Source organism: Vigna angularis, chromosome 3 (assembly GCF_016808095.1).
Source record: "Vigna angularis cultivar LongXiaoDou No.4 chromosome 3, ASM1680809v1, whole genome shotgun sequence".
Classification (NCBI taxonomy): domain Eukaryota; kingdom Viridiplantae; phylum Streptophyta; class Magnoliopsida; order Fabales; family Fabaceae; genus Vigna; species Vigna angularis.
In genome coordinates, this window is record NC_068972.1 from 13,195,012 (window position 1) to 13,212,658 (window position 17,647).

At 34.6% G+C, this 17,647-nt stretch overlaps 1 protein-coding gene across 3 annotated transcripts; it reads left to right on the plus strand.

Moving 5' to 3' along the window:
• Nucleotides 1–353: 353 nt before the first annotated feature.
• Nucleotides 354–16,755, plus strand: LOC108326127 (uncharacterized). Of its 3 annotated transcripts, none has more exons than XM_052874378.1 (22): nucleotides 355–1,108; nucleotides 1,826–1,888; nucleotides 3,208–3,307; nucleotides 3,408–3,549; nucleotides 3,642–3,744; nucleotides 3,833–3,895; nucleotides 3,998–4,057; nucleotides 4,182–4,286; nucleotides 4,438–4,548; nucleotides 8,057–8,098; nucleotides 8,230–8,337; nucleotides 8,411–8,595; nucleotides 10,045–10,334; nucleotides 10,426–10,541; nucleotides 10,687–10,729; nucleotides 10,814–10,905; nucleotides 12,403–12,451; nucleotides 13,352–13,422; nucleotides 13,559–13,678; nucleotides 14,955–15,055; nucleotides 15,878–15,926; nucleotides 16,525–16,755. In XM_052874378.1, the coding sequence occupies exons 1-22, from the start codon at nucleotides 938–940 to the stop codon at nucleotides 16,567–16,569; spliced, it is 2,229 nt and encodes a 742-aa protein (XP_052730338.1). In that variant the 5' UTR covers nucleotides 355–937; the 3' UTR covers nucleotides 16,570–16,755. The 3 variants fall into 3 exon arrangements, with proteins under 3 accessions (XP_017414899.1, XP_052730338.1, XP_017414896.1); XM_017559407.2 differs by having other exon boundaries at nucleotides 356–1,108; nucleotides 10,420–10,541; XM_017559410.2 differs by lacking the exon at nucleotides 14,955–15,055 and having other exon boundaries at nucleotides 354–1,108; nucleotides 10,420–10,541.
• Nucleotides 16,756–17,647: the final 892 nt, after the last annotated feature.

Below are 17,647 nucleotides of genomic sequence, written 5' to 3' on the forward strand. Positions count from 1 at the left end.
AATAAATAGAGGAGATAGAACTTGAAGTCGTGAATTATACTTCACTCCAAAGGAAGTGTGATGATAATTTCCATCTCATTAATCTGCGAAAAAAATCATTGAGAGAATGTAATCACAAGAGAGAGAAGAAAAGAAAAAGGAAGGAACCAATTGAGTTGAGACAAATACATGGCATGCATCTATTAAACAGCCAAATAGAAAGACGTGAGAGAACACATAAGGATGGGTGGAAGAGATTTTATTTATTTATTTATTTTAATTTTATTTTTTATTTATTTAATATTGTTTTAATGAAAATTTATTATATTGTGAAGAGAGGACAGGGCGAACTCAAGCAATTGGTTAAACCGAAACTAATTATAATTTCGAAACCAATCCTAAGATCCTATGAATGAATCCTACGACCGAAGACCCACCACGCGCCCTTGACCACACCAAAGGATTCATTCATAACCATCACATTCATCACTCTCGTCTTCATTTCCTCACCCTTGTTTTGTTTTTTTGTGTTTTTATTTTTGCTCTGTTTCACTTCTTTTAGGGTTTCAAAGTCTCCCATTCATTCTTCCTTTCCAATTGAAACCCTTCTTTCATTCCCAACTCGATTTCCTCACCTCGATTCCCAGTATTCTCGCTTTCGATTTCTGGTTACGCGATTGCTTTCTCATGCTGCGCCAATTTCGATTTCTTTGCCGTTTGCGAGGGCTGGAATCGCTTCTGGATAGCTGCCAATAGCTTTTCTCTGTTTCGTCTCCTTATCGCGAAAGAGGAGGTGCAGCTGTGGAAGTGTTTCCAGGTTCAGTAGACAGTGCTTCGTGCGGATTATGATTTGAAGTAACCCTAGACTGGCCTGTAGGTTCGTGGTTTTTGGTGATTCTTTTGGGAGTGTGATTACTAGAGAGTTTTGATTTTTTTTTGGGGGTGATTGGAGAAGGGGATGGAGAATGGTCACGATGGGAAATTAGCCGAGAAATTCTCCGGCTTGAGTGTTAACCAGCACGGTCAACAACAAGTTCATGATCAATCTAACCTCTCTTCTAACAACAATGATAACTTGTATCAGGTCATGAAGGCTGTTGAAGCTGCCGAGGCAACTATAAAGCAACAGGTACTCTGGTTTCCACACGTTCTTCGTTAAAAGTGTGATTCATTTGGTGGCGCTTGTTCATTATTTTCGTACGAGGTTTTATCATTAATGTGTATTGCCATGCGGTCCAAATTTCAATGTTTTGATTGTGCTTATTTAATTGTGTATTTGCATTTATGTGCTGTGGTGCTTGCTTGGAGTTTTTATAACTGACTATCCTTTAGCATTGAAAAGCCAAAGGTTGAACTTGGGTCTACAAGACATTAGGAGCCCTTATCAGTAGGGATAGAGTTTGACTGGTAATCAAGATTTTAAATTGTATTCTCAGTCCTCGATGCTGTGGAAAATTACAGACAAATTCAATCTATGCAGACACAAGTATGGTCGATGCTGCCACAAGTGTGGTGGCTTGTGTTGCTGTCGTGGACATCCAAAAAACCTTAACGATGTTGCTGACATTGCATTCATAGGCCGTTTTTCAGAAACTTGCTTGTATTTAATAATAAGAGATGTGATATATGAACCTCATTTGTCGTTCCGCTTGATTCTTTCTCCCTTCCCCTCTTCTGCCTTGATTGCTATCTCCAATGGGGTTTCAACTTCTCTTATGCTCTTAAGAGGAGAGTGCTTTCCCCTGCAGTTTTGGTTTTAGGTTCACTTTGGTACAATGTGGTGGCTTCTTTCGTATCATACCATGTTAGATAAGATATTAATGGTGCAACATTTATCTTTTGACAGGTAGAAGAGAATGACCGGCTTAAGTCTGAACTTCTGAGTAAAGTTAAGGAATTAGAAAAATATGTAAGTTCTGTATTCTGTGATGGCATCTGCTTCATTTATTGAATGTTTATCCTGTTTGTTGTAATACATACTTTCTTCTTGTTTTCATTTGATTGCTTAGTTGTGTACTATTTGCTTTTTGTCTCTCTGCTTTTTTGAATCTTAGTTCCATTTTGCTTGGGTTGGAATTGCTAACTGGAACAATATTTAGCTGAACTGAGGACACATTTAGTTTTCAAATGTCCAATCTCTAGATTATCGGACACATTGTATACGTAATGTGAGTGTTTTGGATTATTTTGTTTTCATTAACTCAAAGAAGATAATTACAAGGAGTTTGGATGATAAGTGGTCATTCTTAATGTAGAAAGAAGACATAAAAAGGAGGAAAAAAGAGAGGAACATAATTGGTGTAAAGCTTCCCAATCCCTCAACATATACTGCGATTATATTCTAATTTTTTGGGCAAGCAGTTCAAAAAGCAGAAGTAATTTGAAAGTAGAAAAATATATTATTAGTTAAACACCTTGTTATCTTAATAATAGGCTTATCCTAACTAAGAGAAAGTTGTAATATTCTCTTGGATACAGCGGTTTCCACTCTTATCTTTTCATCTTTTTCTACTCATCCATCATCCATGGATCCACATTGACCTCCTTATTATGCTACATTTATTTTCTTTTTTACTTGTGTTGGTGCTTCACTGCTCAAAATTCTCCATGTCAGAGCATCACTATTTTTGGTCTTATAGCTCTTTGGTAGAATTTTCCTTTGGAAGGTGGTTTTTGACTACCGATTACCTATAATCTCTGAAGCTTTTCACATTTAATCCACTCAACTTGAATCTTTTTGTGGCATGACTATGAAAATCCTTATCACTCCTAAGCTGAACCCAAGAAGGGCAGTGATGATTTTCGCAGCCTGTGGGGACTTCAGATGATTACTGTTGTACACCTAGAATGCAACAATGAACAAGGGGCATAAACTGATACCATGTGGGAATAGTTCTTGCACTTGAAGAAGTGCTAAAGTCCATGCACATACAGTAATGTCATGAAGCAAATTCAAGAATTGAATTATGTGCTTCATCTGCAAAATCAAGATGTTTACTCCATAAACCAATGTTTTTCCATGAACTTAGATTTTAAAACTTTATCCTCCATTCAGTTTCATAATCGTTTTATTCTCTTCTCTTTTCCTGTTCTACTACTCTTGAAAATGTAACATTATTTTTAATAAAATATGAAATATTATTTGAGAGGAGTAAATAGATTCTTAAAAGCAGTAATTTAAAAAAAACCTACTAAAATCTCTCTGTGCAATTTTTTCTTTTTTGGCAGAGGAAAAAAGAATCAGTGGAGCAAAATTCAGATTTGGTTGCTCCATGGAAGGATCGGGATCACAGATCTTATGAAGCTCATCAATCAGGTCCTTCTATAGGTATTTGAGTATATCAGCTTAATGTTCACAGGGGCCTAATTTTTAGCTGATCTACTAGTATACTAATTGTCCATCAATAACAAATTTCAAATGAATGCAGCCAGAGGCAATACGGGTGACCATTCTGATAGCAATCAAATAAATGGAACATTGAGAGTGCAGCCAAATGACCAGTTGCCTCCGGATAATATAGGCTACTCTCAGTTGTCTTCACCATCTACAAGGTCAGTGTCTCCAAGCAGGTATGTGATATCAACTGTGATGTCTTATTTATTCTATTTATAAGTACGTTGAAGAAGGGTTGTGTAATTTTAGAATCCTGTATTTGGCATAGGCATCTACTGGAAAGAGATCATGATCCTAGATTTAATTCACCTCAGCATGGTTTGATGCCTGTGGCTGAAGCAAATAATAAAAATAATAGCTTATTGAAGCAGGTACTACCTTCAGTTCTCAAATTTCATATTTAATAATTGCTCAATATTTCTGGAGTCGTGTGTATTTATTTATGATCTGACTATTAAGATTCAGGAACATGAAGAAGAGATCATCCTATTAAGGAAACATCTTGCAGATTATTCTGTAAAGGTAAAAGGTGTACATATTATTTAAGCTGTTATGCATATGTCATTAGAGAATATTTTGCCTTAATGTCCATTTTAGTGACTGATAATCTGTCCATGTTTTTAGGAAGCACAAATACGCAATGAAAAATATCTCTTGGAAAAACGCATTGCATATATGCGTCTGGTATGCATGAAATTTTGTTGGCGGATGTGAAATTTCTTAAGCATCTTTGTTCTTTACCTTTTTATCTTTCCTTATATTTGATTGAGCATATACTCAAATGAATAATTTGTAATGTTGCTGCTAGGCCTTTGATCAACAGCAACAGGACCTTGTAGATGCTGCATCAAAAGCTTTGTCATACCGACAAGACATTATTGAAGAAAATATACGTCTTACATATGCATTGCAGGTTACTTTTCCTACCTGTTTCCTCATTATTGGTGTGTTTTAAAGTTTGGATAGTTTCTATAAGTATTTTCAATAGTCTCCACGGACCGTAACTTGTGCTGTTGTGTTTCAGAATCAGTTTTTAAGTTCTTGCATTTTCTTTTTCTTGCCAGGATGCACAACAAGAAAGATCAACATTTGTTTCGTCTTTGCTTCCACTTCTTGCAGAATACTCTCTGCAGCCACCTGTTCCTGATGCACAATCCATTGTTAGCAATGTCAAGGTCAGCTTTGATATGTTTCCTTTAAAATTAAGTGATGCTTCTATCCTTGTATATACACTTAATAGTATAATCTACAAATATGACGCTTGAATGTATTTAAGTCTCTCTCTTTCTTATACTGCCTAGAAGAAAAACCCTTGAAGCTTTACTATGTTGAAATAAGACTAGTGGAGGGTAGTCAGAGATATTCATGAATCTGACTTTTCTTTTTCTCATTTTATATAAATTTTATGCTGGGCTGTGTTTTTTATCAATTGAATTACATACGAATAGAGAAAAACGTATTGAATTACAGAAACAGAATAGTCCAAGGCTCAAGGACCAGATATTCTCTTAGTACAATGCAATAGGTGGTGAATAACATGGAATTAGAATGGAAAGATGTGGAATACATTGATACTTAATTCAGAAAGCATAAGATAAAATGCATATTTATTTCCAAATGAAATAAATTGCTTGAAATAATGATTTCAATCCACATTTAACTGGAGCAGTTTGAGATATACCACTAATATGCTATACAAGTTTATGCCCTTTTTCCGGGGTTTCTCTTACATGTTGCTATTGAAAAATGGCATATATGCTTGCGGAATAAAAAAACATGAAATTTTGGTTTCAATCTACCTTAGTTATATATGTATCAGTTATACCTCTGATATGGTCGGCAATCTTATGGCCTCTTCTTTTGGGGTTTCTCCAACATATATGGATGTTAATGAATTGGGCTGCTTTGCTCCATTACTCTGCTCTCTGCCGTTGTTAGTTGTTTTCTAATTTGCTCTTTTGTAAAAAATTGAAAGCAAACATAAGCAAAAAGAAACTTTGTATTGATTATTCTGATTTTGTAAGTTTTGAGCTACTGTTTACAGCAGCTATATATAGATTACAGTAGCTCATCTAACTAACTGGATCAGTTATAACAACCTGACTCTGACAGTTTTAACGAACTAGTCTAACAGAATTCTGCATATAATGATGGCTGCAACTGCTAACTATCTGATAAAAAGGAGTACTCACAGTCGAGTAGTGTTCTGAATTCTTCCTTCTGTATTTAGAGTAGTATTGCCAATAACAGGATGGATGAATACCATTTAGCTCAACATTGCATTTTTGCAGGCCTGTGCCACTACTCCATTGTGATAGTTGGCAGCACAGACCTGCGATGCTATAGTGATATTTGCCACTATATTTGTTTTTTGATACCATTGATTCATAGGTAACTAAGTTGAAAATGTTAATAGAATAACCTACATGGAAGGGGGCAATTGATATTGTAGGTGTCAATCACACATTATCATGCTGTTGTGGCAGATCACCTTGGTCGAGGGGCTGTTGCACTACCATTCAGGGTTGAAATGCCGAAAATCGTGACAAATGTGGGTTTCACGGCTATTCTGGGATTTAGGCTCTTGAAAGTAAAAAAATCCCCTAAAACCAGTGCCATTTCACGGATTTTTGTCTGAGGAGGAGGGGGAAACTTGTAAAGTCATTTCTATTAAGTTCGAGTTTTTCTCCTTGTGAAACGCATTTCATTTTCATGTTCGTTGAGAGCACCTGCAACATCTTTTCTTACACGATCTATGCTTTTGAAGAAGGGGGAAGGACAAGTTGGTGGCTAATGGGATGGGAGAAAGAGACTGGATTTTTTGGGTCAGAATAGGTGAACAGTTTTATGATTAGAAGTTTTTTAATTGAGAATATATTATATTATTGTAAGACCATAGGAACACTAATATTTTAGAACAATTAAATTTTATAAAATATTTATGCATAATTATTATATAATAATAATAGACAGATATATAAATAACAATATAAATAAAGAGAACTGGTTGAGTTACTCTTCGTTCCATCCCTTTGTTTTTTTCTCTTAATCTAGTGGTGTTAAAGTTAATTTGCATTTTGGAACCATCAAATTAAGAGTAAATATAGAGTTGAGATGAAAAGTACTCCTCTATAAGTTACAAAATGTTGTGTGTACATACACACTCGAGATAGGATCCATTGACCCCAGGTGTCAGTTTAATGGTTTATAATATTTCAACTAAAAGATAAAAAAGATATAACCAAATTCCTTAGGTGACTCTTAAACCTGTCTCTTATTTTTTTCTCTCTCGCTATCCTTTGCTTTCTCTCTGTCTCTCTCTGTCTCTGTCTCTCTCTCTCTGTCTGTCTCTCTCTCTCTCTCTCTCTCTCTCTCTCTCTCTCTCTCCTTCCTTTCTCTCTCCTTCCTTTAAATTAATTCTGCATTCACAGCACTAAGTTATAGTTTGTCTGCACCGGTACACCATATACCCAGCCTGCAGTGCACAACTCTGGTAGCTTTTCACCCATTATTGTATTTTAATATTTAACTCTTTACTTCATAAGTTTGCAAGTTATCTATGGAGCAGAAGAAATTCACCCATATGTTATTCCAGAGCTGTCTTCCTTATGGTTAACTTAAAAATGCAAGCTGATAAAAATCCGTGCTAACCTATGATTCGACTCAGTGTTTGAAGGCCTTTATGAGGAAAATTATAGGAATACGGAAATTACTAGCTCTGGTTGTTTACCCAACTGAGGTGAAGACTCGATGAAAAGAATAATTCCATAAAATGCAATTGTTTGAATTTGAACACAAGAGATAATTATGTTAGTGTTGAAAAGATTTCAAAAAATGATAAATTTCCATTCCTGTTGTGACCTAATAGAACTGAATTACTGAGAGTTGAGATGGCGAAGATGATAGGGTTGCAACAATGGGTTTCAGATCATGTGACCTGTATTTTAATTTTTAATTGAGATCTTTGAGTCCTTACTTTGCTTCAATTCAATGGATGAGATTTGGTGTGTTATGCCACTATCCAGTGTCGTTATTGTAGAACTGTAGCATCTTTCTGATTTTTTGATCAAGTTCTTAGTTTATCAGGGAAATTTATCGCCCTTTTTGTGCCTTAGACTTGTTTATAGAATCTGTACGGACATATAATTATAATTAGCTTATATTTTTTCTTCTCCTTTATGTTATCAAAGCCCTAGATATACTCTTGGGCCTATAGTCCTAGTTTCTAGATATGGATGGACCAAGGGACTTACTAGAATGACCAAATGAAGTGTCATAGTGTAGAACCATCTAGAAGTTGGCTCTTAGTAAACTGAGATCCTACATCAATTACAGATATGATCTTAGTATAGTCAATAAAGACTTACATAATTTTCACCTTATAAGCTGGTGTTGTGTATGTGTTATGTCTTAAGCTCAAATTCCAAGTGATATTTTTTAAGAATTTGATTTTTACAATGATGTGTGATTTATATTGTTGATCTTACATAGTTGTTTAAGGTTACTGCTGCTGCTTTTGTTTTGTCTTCCATTATCTGTGGTGGGAGCATAAAAGTTAAGTTTTGCACTTCCGTTTTCTCAAGCAGTGTTTGATATCTTACATGGAAAAGTCTTTTAGATCTCTGTATAAAAAGTCATGTGGTGATTACTGAAAGTGTTGTCTCTTTGTCCACTTTTTTGCAGGTTTTGTTTAAACATTTGCAGGAAAAACTTCTTCTAACAGAGGTATGTTGTGTTCTATTCCCGTAGGCACTTTTATGGTTCGATAGGCTGTAGATGCTGCTGAAATTTTGAAATGTTTACTTTCCCTTTTTGCTAGAGGAATTGATTTTATTGGTTATATTTGTCTCTTACAGTCAAAGCTAAAGGAGTCGCAGTATCAATTGACACCTTGGCGTTCAGATACAAACCATGCTAATGTTGCCACACAATCACACTCGATTGGTGCACCTTTGGCAAATTCTGTATGTTATTGTGTAACATTTTTCCCATTTCTTTGACATGATAAAATTCTAAATAAAAGCATTTTTTTATCAGAATAAAAACAGCCTTGAACTGGTACCCCAGCATATGTATTCTCAAGTAAAGCCTCAGGTCTCTGTTGATGCTCAGGCAGGCACTGATTGGGATCTATTGGGTCGCCATCAGAATGGCTTCAGTGGTGGTGTGGCAACAAGTGTTGATGCTGATGATTTGGGGAGATATTCACCTCTTGCAAGCAGGTGAGCCTGGTCAAATGGAGACTGCTACTGTGAACTGAATGTATTGGTGGGTTCTGTTTTCATGGAATCTTTGTTAAAGTGGTCCTGATGCATGAAATTGTTTTGTTTCATTTAACTGAAGTTGATGTGGATAGACTATTCTTTCTAGGGCAATATAAACCAATGATATTACTGTCATTATTATCAGCAGATGTAAAGGTTGACTTTATTTTCTATTGTTCTTGAAATAACTGTCTTAGAAAAAAAAACTTGTGGTTTGTAGATTGTTAGGATCTCACATTGACCGTATATATTGCCAAAGTAGAGCTTATAAAGGCTTGGACAATCCATACCTTGTGAACTAGTTTTTAGGATTTTATGTTGGGCCAACACAAATGTAAGATGCTATTAGAGCTTAGCATGGATGTGATCTTGGGTCACCTCTACCTGTCCAAATTTCTACTTGGGTTTCCTAGTGCAGTAAAAAAAGTTCTACAATCTCCTTGTGGTAGATATTCAATCTTCAGGTGTAAGGGGATACACATCTACTAAAGAATATGGATATGGCCGAACTAGAGCTTGTTGAGACAATTCTCACCTCATGAGCTAGTTTTGGGGTTTATCAGGCCTGACCTAATTCAAGACAAGTATTCAATTATTGAGCTCTTGAATGATTTTTTTTTTTGTGACATGTAGCTGCCATTGGAACAGTGATTGATGTGTGCATTTAGCTGTCCTGTCAGTTATAAACTATAAAGTAGGAAATTCAATTATTGTTCTCTGTAATGTTGGAAATTGCTAGTGGTACATACTATGGTATTTTCTAACTGTAGATCGTGGTATGATTGGCTTTGATATCTAGGTTTCAAGTTGCCATTGACAATGCTTTTCTGAAGTCTTACATGTAGGCTTATATAGAAATTGTTCTTAAGTGTTACATGTTTGGTAGCTCAGTTCTTATTATCGATTATCTTTGTTGCCTGTTGTAGAAAATTTATTCAAGACTAGGTTGCTTAGTTAGCAATGGGTGCCGTATGAGATATTCTTCTGATTGCCCAGGTGTTCCAATATAGATACAATGAATTTTTGCTTGGTTGAGAAAAGATGGTCATCTAGCTTGACTTGTTTTATATCACCTAGAATTCATGTGGTCTTACAGCTTGTTATTAAATTTTGTTATTATAATAGAAATTCTCGCTGGGTTTGTGTCTTACAATTTGAGAAGGGCTTTAATTTGTTAGTGAGTCTTTTAATAAAATAATAAATGCTAATTTATATGATTTCTCACTTTCTGTTTATCTATCTTTTGTGTCATAATTTCCGTAAGTTGAACTAAGTTTACCAGCAGGTGTGCATTTTTTAGTTTTGATATTCAACTAGTAATGAAAACAGCTTGGTAAAGTTAGACATTCTTTGGGCTGTTGGAAAATGACATCTTTGCTCAATTATATTGGTCATTTCATTTCACAGGAATTTATCGGCCCATGACACACCCACCCACCTGGTGGTTACTCAGGGTGATACCCATCCTGCACAGTATGGAGAGGAAATGACTAACAAACAGGTCACATTTCGTGACCCTGTGAGCAACACTGAAGTTGATGATCCTGATGGAGATGGAACTCATAGTGAGAGAGAAACACCTGCTAATTGGAGTTCTGGCAACACTCCTTATACAACCACTGTTGATGATCCCGGTTCTTCATATTCTCCTTATTTACCACCAGTTCTTGAAGAACCTTCTTCTTCTTTTTCTGAGGGTAAGAACTAATTGCCTTTTAAGCTTTACTATACATTCATAGCCTTGCTGTTGGCTATTCAAAGTTAAAATAAATTATGCTGCAGCTGCAGATGAAGATCCACTGCCTGCTATAGAGGGACTTCAAATTTCAGGCGAAGCCTTTCCTGGAAGGGAACTTCAGGCATGTGGATACTCCATCAATGGCACTACAAGTTGTAATTTTGAGGTGCATTTTATTCTTTTGTAATTTGGATCTTGTTTCTTCTTGCTTTATTTTCTTAAAGGTTTTTCCATTGTGTAGTATTAATGTTTGATATCTATTCTAAGCATTTGACAATTGATGTTACCTTGTGTCCATGTTGGACTACCAGTGGATTCGGCATTTGGAAGATGGTTCCTTTAATTATATTGATGGTATTGTTATACTTCTGCATAGGATTATGTTCTCCTTTTCTTCTGGTATGTGATGAACTCAGTCATGATTTGTTTAATATATAGGGGCGAAGCAACCTGCCTATCATGTCAATGCTGATGATGTTGGCACATTGCTTGCCATTGAAGTCCAACCCCTGGATAACAGGAAGCGCAAGGTACTTTTTTTCGTGGTAATGTAATAGAAATCTTACACGTGTATGCAAAAGAAAAAGGAAGCCGATATAATGTGGAAAGCCATCTGGGCCACCCAACAATGAATTAAGAATTTCAAGTAGCGGTAATAAGTGACTACTATTTGTAATTTTAATTGATCATACTGTTGATTTGGGTATATCGGGATTGGGGTTTGAGTGTCTACTCTTTGTTAATCTTGGTGAATTTCCGTCTTTCACTTTGGATATTTGGTCATAGTCAGTATAGGTCAGAGTCAAACCACATCAATTTCCTTGTCTCTCCAATTCCCTTTGTTCTGAGTTCACCTGATTGCTGAAGGAGTTATCTAATCACTATCTTTCCAAGACAATTTTTCTTGATAACACCCCCAACTCACTGTCTTGGCAGTGTGGTCCATGACAATCTGGCATGAAGAGACATCAGAGATTGATAAGCCAGATTGTCATAGGTTTATTCATTTAAAATTTTCTATGTATTTGAGCATGGGAAGTCCACATAAAGCACCTTGAACATTTGTACTATATTTATGTGTAAGAGCATACAGATTTCTTTATTCACCAATTCACCCAAGAAAATCCTTTACCATTGGCATCATTAGCATCCTGTTCTTGAGTGAGATTGAAAATTTGATAGGTGTTGTCTAAGAAAATATATGTAAGGTGAGATAATAAAAGGGGGAAACTAACTCTAGACGCTAGTGGAAGTTCCACGTTGATTAGAGATAAGATCAATTTAGAGTATATAAGTGAATGTAAATTTCATCTTATAAGCCGGTTTTGTAGGGTTGAATTAGCTTATAGTCCACTTCTTAACATGGTATCAGAGTCAGGTTAGAGCTTATCCAAACGAGATTTGTTGTTTGTTAGGCATATTGTTTCATCCGCTATCGGACTATCTAGTAATGTTTAGTTTCATGCATGAGATGTATATACCTCTACGTGAGAGAGGTGCGTTGGAACTAGAGATAAGACCAATTTAGAGTATATAAGTAGGTGCAAACCTCACCTTACAAGCCGGTATTGTAGGGTTGAGTTTGACTTAAAGTCTACTTCTTGACAGATTGAGATGTTGTGCATATGTGGGCTCAGTTGGGGGTTATGAAAGTAGAAGATTCTATTAGGAGGGTTTTGTACTGAGTTTATCATGTGTAATTGGACTTCTTTGCTGCTATAGCCTTTGTTCTGAATTACAGCTCATGGGTCAATTTTGTCCAATTTTTTTTTTCTTTCTCCAATAATAGTGAAATGAATACCATCCTGTTTGTTAAACGTTTCTCACCTGTTCTGTCCGTCTAACATGGTACAGAATAAGTAATTTCATACTCTAATAATGCTTAACAAATAACTTCTGATGTGGGAAGTTAAATCATGATTCGTGGATGTGTATTTTGTGAATTGAGTTAGACAGCATTTCGTTTTCGGCTAATGGTTGTCTGGCCTTTTATTATACTGAATCTTGTGCATTCTTTGTGATTGTAGGGAGAACCTGTAAAGGTTTTTGCCAATGATAGCAAAAAGATCGTTTGTGGTGAGTATGTGTATCATAATATTATGTGTGATAATATCTGATGTTCAATTGTTGCTGCCTGCTGTGTAACTCGAAAGATTTACTTTATAGAGAAGTGTTGTGCATTAGGGTGATTACTGTAGTCTTTTTGTGATTAAGCTCCCGTCATTTGTCATTACATGTAGAAAATGAAAAACATATATAGAAGGACATGATGGTTGTTCTGACTAGTTAGAATTAAATTGTTATATTTATGGCATGTTCTATAGTCAGGAGGCAAGGAGAAGGGTTCAAGAGAGAAGGAAGGGTAGGACAGGATTGTAAGCCTTACCCTTTTCTGGATCAGTGTTATCCAATATTGGAAAATACCTGGGACCTAAAAATCCTTAATGAAAATATATTTGAAGCCATAACGGTTTATGGCTTATGCATAGTAGCCAAAAGAAATACAATATATGCATATATAAATAATATAAAAAGACAAAAATACATATAGATAATTTTAAAAGTTACAATACATATAAATGATTTAAAAAATCCAGAAATATAATTGTAATACGAAATTAATGAAAGACAATTGTAATTAATAATAATAATATCATGTCTAGAAATTCAAATAACAATAAAATCAAATTAAAACACCACAATTTTAAGTTCAAAACTGAAAATAACAGCAACCTAATAGAAGACTTTATTGAATAACAGATCAGAAGCAAGGAGGATAAATGTTGTCCCATGAGAAAAGTTAAAAAGAATTTAGTCTTAACCGACCTGCCTGCTTTGGATGTGTCATACATGTCTTGATTTGAATAGTGTTATAGCTTTTCTTTTGTCTCCTTGCTTATCTTTCTAATTGGGCTGCAAATTTGACCAGTCATAAAATAGTTTATTGAGTTATTCTCCTTTTGTATTTGTTTTCAGATCCTGAAATGCAGAACCACATAGAAAAGGCTTTTTATAGTGGACATGCTTCATATAGAGTTTCTCATTCGGTAATTCAATGAAAGTAGTTTTCACATTGCTATGATTTTCCTGCAAATGTCAATTTCAAAATATTATTGTACCTATTAGTTTTGTTTATTAAGAACTCCTAACAGTTTCGTAAATATTTTTTGGTTGATATTTCAGACTGGATATCTTGATATATGGGAACCAGCCACATTGGCCATTAAGAGGGAAGGTTACAGTATCAAATGCAGTGGACCAAATGGAGTTGCCATCACAGAAAAATTTTCACCGTCCACCCAAGTATGATGGTTTATTCTTTTTTCATATTATGTTTTGATTTTTAGCTAGTTTATTATTTGGGAAACGCAGTATAATTCATTTGTAATCCATTTCACTTTTTAAATGAAATCTATTGTTTACTGTCTTCAAAGTTCCTTATGTTAAAAGGAACTCAAGTCTCACATGGCTAGAAATAGATTCTAAAAAGATTATGTAAATGAAGGACAATCCTAACAACACAAACTGTTTTTGGAAGATTGAGTTAGGCTAAACCTTTGTTGAAACATGCTCGCAGTGTTGGTTTGAAAATGATAATTTAGCAACACACCGTGTTTAATCTCAGGGCAATTAGGTTTATCTGAGCATATTTGGCTATCTAGAATAATAGTTATATTGAGATTAGAGACTACAAGAAATTGTAATTAAATTGCAAAAGATTTGTCTTTTCAACTTTATGGATTATGTTGGGTGAACCGGATTCTCATCCGATACATCATTCATGTACCGTGCTTTATTTCTCAATAATAGAACTTTTCAAATAGTTATTTTAAATTCTAAGTACTCCCCCCATGTTTTTTGTATTTTTCTTTTTCATTATTAATAAGTTTTTTGCGTGTGGAGGCAAATGATTGTTGTGCTTTGGGATCTCTGCATAATCGAGATACCAAAGTGCACAGTGATGCACAGCTTGAATTTATAAAAAAATTAAATTCTAAGAAGTACATATTGCCAAGTTTATGATTGTCTGTTGAACTTTCTAACCTTTGGTTGGAGTTATCTCACCTGATAGATATCCTGATAGGACCATGAGGGTCTATGTTAGGAGAAAGGGGAACAAAAAACAAAGCATAGGTTGTTAGGAGGTTTGGGGTGGTTAGGCTGTTACAGTGTTCCTTGGGGGATGAATATATATAGGGGGGAAGTGTCTTGAGACAGACAAGTTTTTGTATCTTTGTTGTGGACAGGCTTGTACCTGTGAGAAGGGAGATTGTTCCCTTTGATGTTATTGAACATTTTCTGTTACCCACATAATAATACAAGGTTTTTCTGCTGTAAGTGTGTTGTGTGTTCTGTCATCAAAACAAAGGGAAGGCTTGGTTTCTTTCTTGACACCAAGAAACCTAACATATCAAGAAAGCCAAAAAGATTGACAATGAGTAATTTTTTAACCTTGTTTATTTCATGATGACAATTTTTTAGTTGTTGCCAAAGGATTAAACTGTTTAGATATATTATATTTAATGATCTTGAGTGGTTAGTTAATTTGTATATATCCATTCTTCATTTTCTTCTGTAGGTTGTGATTCCATATGGACACGCATCAGAATTCATTATTATTGGTTCCAGTGGTTCTGAACACCTTTTAAAAGCAGAAAACAACTCCACAGAGATCAGTGGGTAAGTATTCTCACTGATGTTTTGAATCCTAACCTAAAACTTCAAAGTTTTGAACCCTAACCTAAAACTTCAAAGTTTTGAACCCTTTTGAAGATACCAGAAAGTCCGATCTCCGTTCTCTCTCTGAACAGTCTCTTGGATAGAAAATAGCCATAGGCCTTTCGCGTCCTTGATGTTTGATAAACGAGACTTCATGTCAGTAGCCAAACATGATTTTTGTGCCTGTTTGTGGTTACTTCTGCACCGTTCTTTAAATGTAATACTGGCCTCGAGCAAAATTTTAATAATTTTCTTCTGTAATAATATACTCCTTTAGTTTTTGTAATTCATCATCAGAAATTCGTTGCAATTCTGAGAAAATAATTCTAGTTCTTACTTCTGTCCGTTTTGGATGACAGAGGCAAATACATTTGCCGAGGATGACAGTTAATTTTTTTTTTCTCTGTTAAAAAAACGGTCAAGACATTCTCCATAATGTATTTGAAATTTTTTATTCCTTTTTTAAATCCCGCCACTCCCCACTCTCAACTTTGTGCAACCTCAATTGTGTAAAGATTATTATGGAGAAAGAGAACGAGACAAGTGAATAAACTTGTAATATGTTAATTTTAATTTGTTTACAATGCACTTGGAAATTAGAATAATTTTTCTTATCTCTAAGCAATAAATAGCAATTACCTTTTTAATCAAGAGAAGTGTCCTACGTCAAGTTTTAAATTGTTGCAAATAGCAGTTTGTAATCTCGTGTGATTTGTTTATTTCTGAATTTTTTTCTTATTTGTCTTCTGCTTTTAATAGTATTTATGTTTATTCTTTTTGCAGTGCAAGAGACACTATTGTGCTCACTTTGAGATTATTCATCCTGAGGAGGGTATATATAAATTTTTTCCTGAATTTCTTTACTGATTAATAAAAATGCCGAAGTTTATATGCTAGAATATTTCCATTTCGCTTAAGTTTGTTTGGCATTTGTTTGGCATGTCATTGATCAACACTTACAATTTTTTTTTCTTGCTTGACTTGGCATGAGCCCATGCACCGTGCTACGTTTGTTGGTAAACCAAAAAAATAATAGTAGTGAGAGAAGTTAGAGAGCATCATTTTTCCAACATAGAAAATTTTGTTCAATTTAGTCAGTCATTGTTGTTAACCATGAACTCTATTGCTTCTTATGTAGAAACTATAAATAAATAGCATTGATATATATGTTCCCTGCTTAGGTAGTATATAGGATTGTGTGAATAGATTCCTTTAGTTCCCTTGATTTGAAGTCAAGTGAGCTTTATAAGGTTATGATTCTGACTTATTGCTTCAATTCCGAGAGTTTTATTGGAAAGCCAGAAAGAATGTGACTTCTGTTGTTGATGTGTTTGGTTTATTGGTGTTTTTCGTTTGTTTTAGGAGTATAATATTGAGTTAGCATGGAAGAGTATATATTGAAGGTTTGTTCTTATTTTTGTCTTGTGCAGCCTGGAGAGAAAAGGAGAGTAAAGAAAAAGGGATTATTCTTCTGAGAGGGAACATGAGGCGGTTGGCAGAAAAACTCCGGACAGAGATGGGGATCGGGAGTTGTGTTTTGTGTGCTACCTAAAGTTTTGCTCCTTTTCATATTCTATAATAGGGCAGAATTAGCTTGAGCTGTAATTGTGAATTTATGCAATCATTTTTTCTTTTGTTCAATATTTAGCAATTCTTTTTTAGCTCTGCTCTTTGCCATGTAAGTCCATTGTTTTACTGCATGCTGCTGCTCTTACCATTTTCTGCATCTCTTTGCGTGGGCCCGGGTACAGCGTGCCTGCATCCACATGCTATGTACCCCCACTTTCATTAACTAAAATGGTTCAGAGAAAATGATATAGTTGCCATTTTAATTTAGTGAAACATGTCTCCTACATCATTCTCGTGTATTTTTTAAATAAAGAAATGTAACTTTTGCAAGAGCATGAAGCGTGTTTTCGTGTTTTGACGATGATTCTAGGAACAATTGTGTTTGGGGTTTTTGCAAAGAAACAAGATGCATGTGTTAAATAGATTATAACGAGTATATAGAAAGTGACTTATGGATCCCATAACCAGAAACCAAAAGAATATTTTCTATTCTGAAACTTTATATAGATAAATATTTTTAAATTACACAATCTAAAAATCAATATTATATTTATATATTCTACGGGTAATATAAAAATTAATATTTACTTTTAAATTCGTTTTTAGATCGCGTAATTCGATAAAGTTTTAAATTATATCTTCTAAAATGAACTTTAAATAAAAAATGATAGTTTTCATATCTAAAAATCCAGAAGTAAAAAATTCCTATGTAAAATTTGTGCCGTTGTTCGACTTCTATTGAGTTCATGGTCATATTTAATTAGACCCAAAAATTATTATTTATTATTTTAATTTTTTTATATTTTTTTCAAAGACTATAAATACTAAATTTCCTTAATATATTTTGAGTAAACTACAATTACACCCTTACAATTTTTTTAAAATTATATTTATGTTCCCGATATTTCGTAATTACAATAACTACCCTAATTAGATGGTAAAGGGTAATGTTTTAAAATCAAAGAGCATGCATGCATAATGTTT

Bases quoted from the DNA above. Each gene is read 5' to 3' on its own strand.
- LOC108326127 (XM_017559407.2), top strand. From the start codon at position 938: ATGGAGAATGGTCACGATGGGAAATTAGCCGAGAAATTCTCCGGCTTG. The intron at 10,730-10,813 runs GTATTGTTATAC...TTTAATATATAG, and splicing joins TTCCTTTAATTATATTGATG to GGGCGAAGCAACCTGCCTAT. The intron at 12,452-13,351 runs GTGAGTATGTGT...ATTTGTTTTCAG, and splicing joins TAGCAAAAAGATCGTTTGTG to ATCCTGAAATGCAGAACCAC.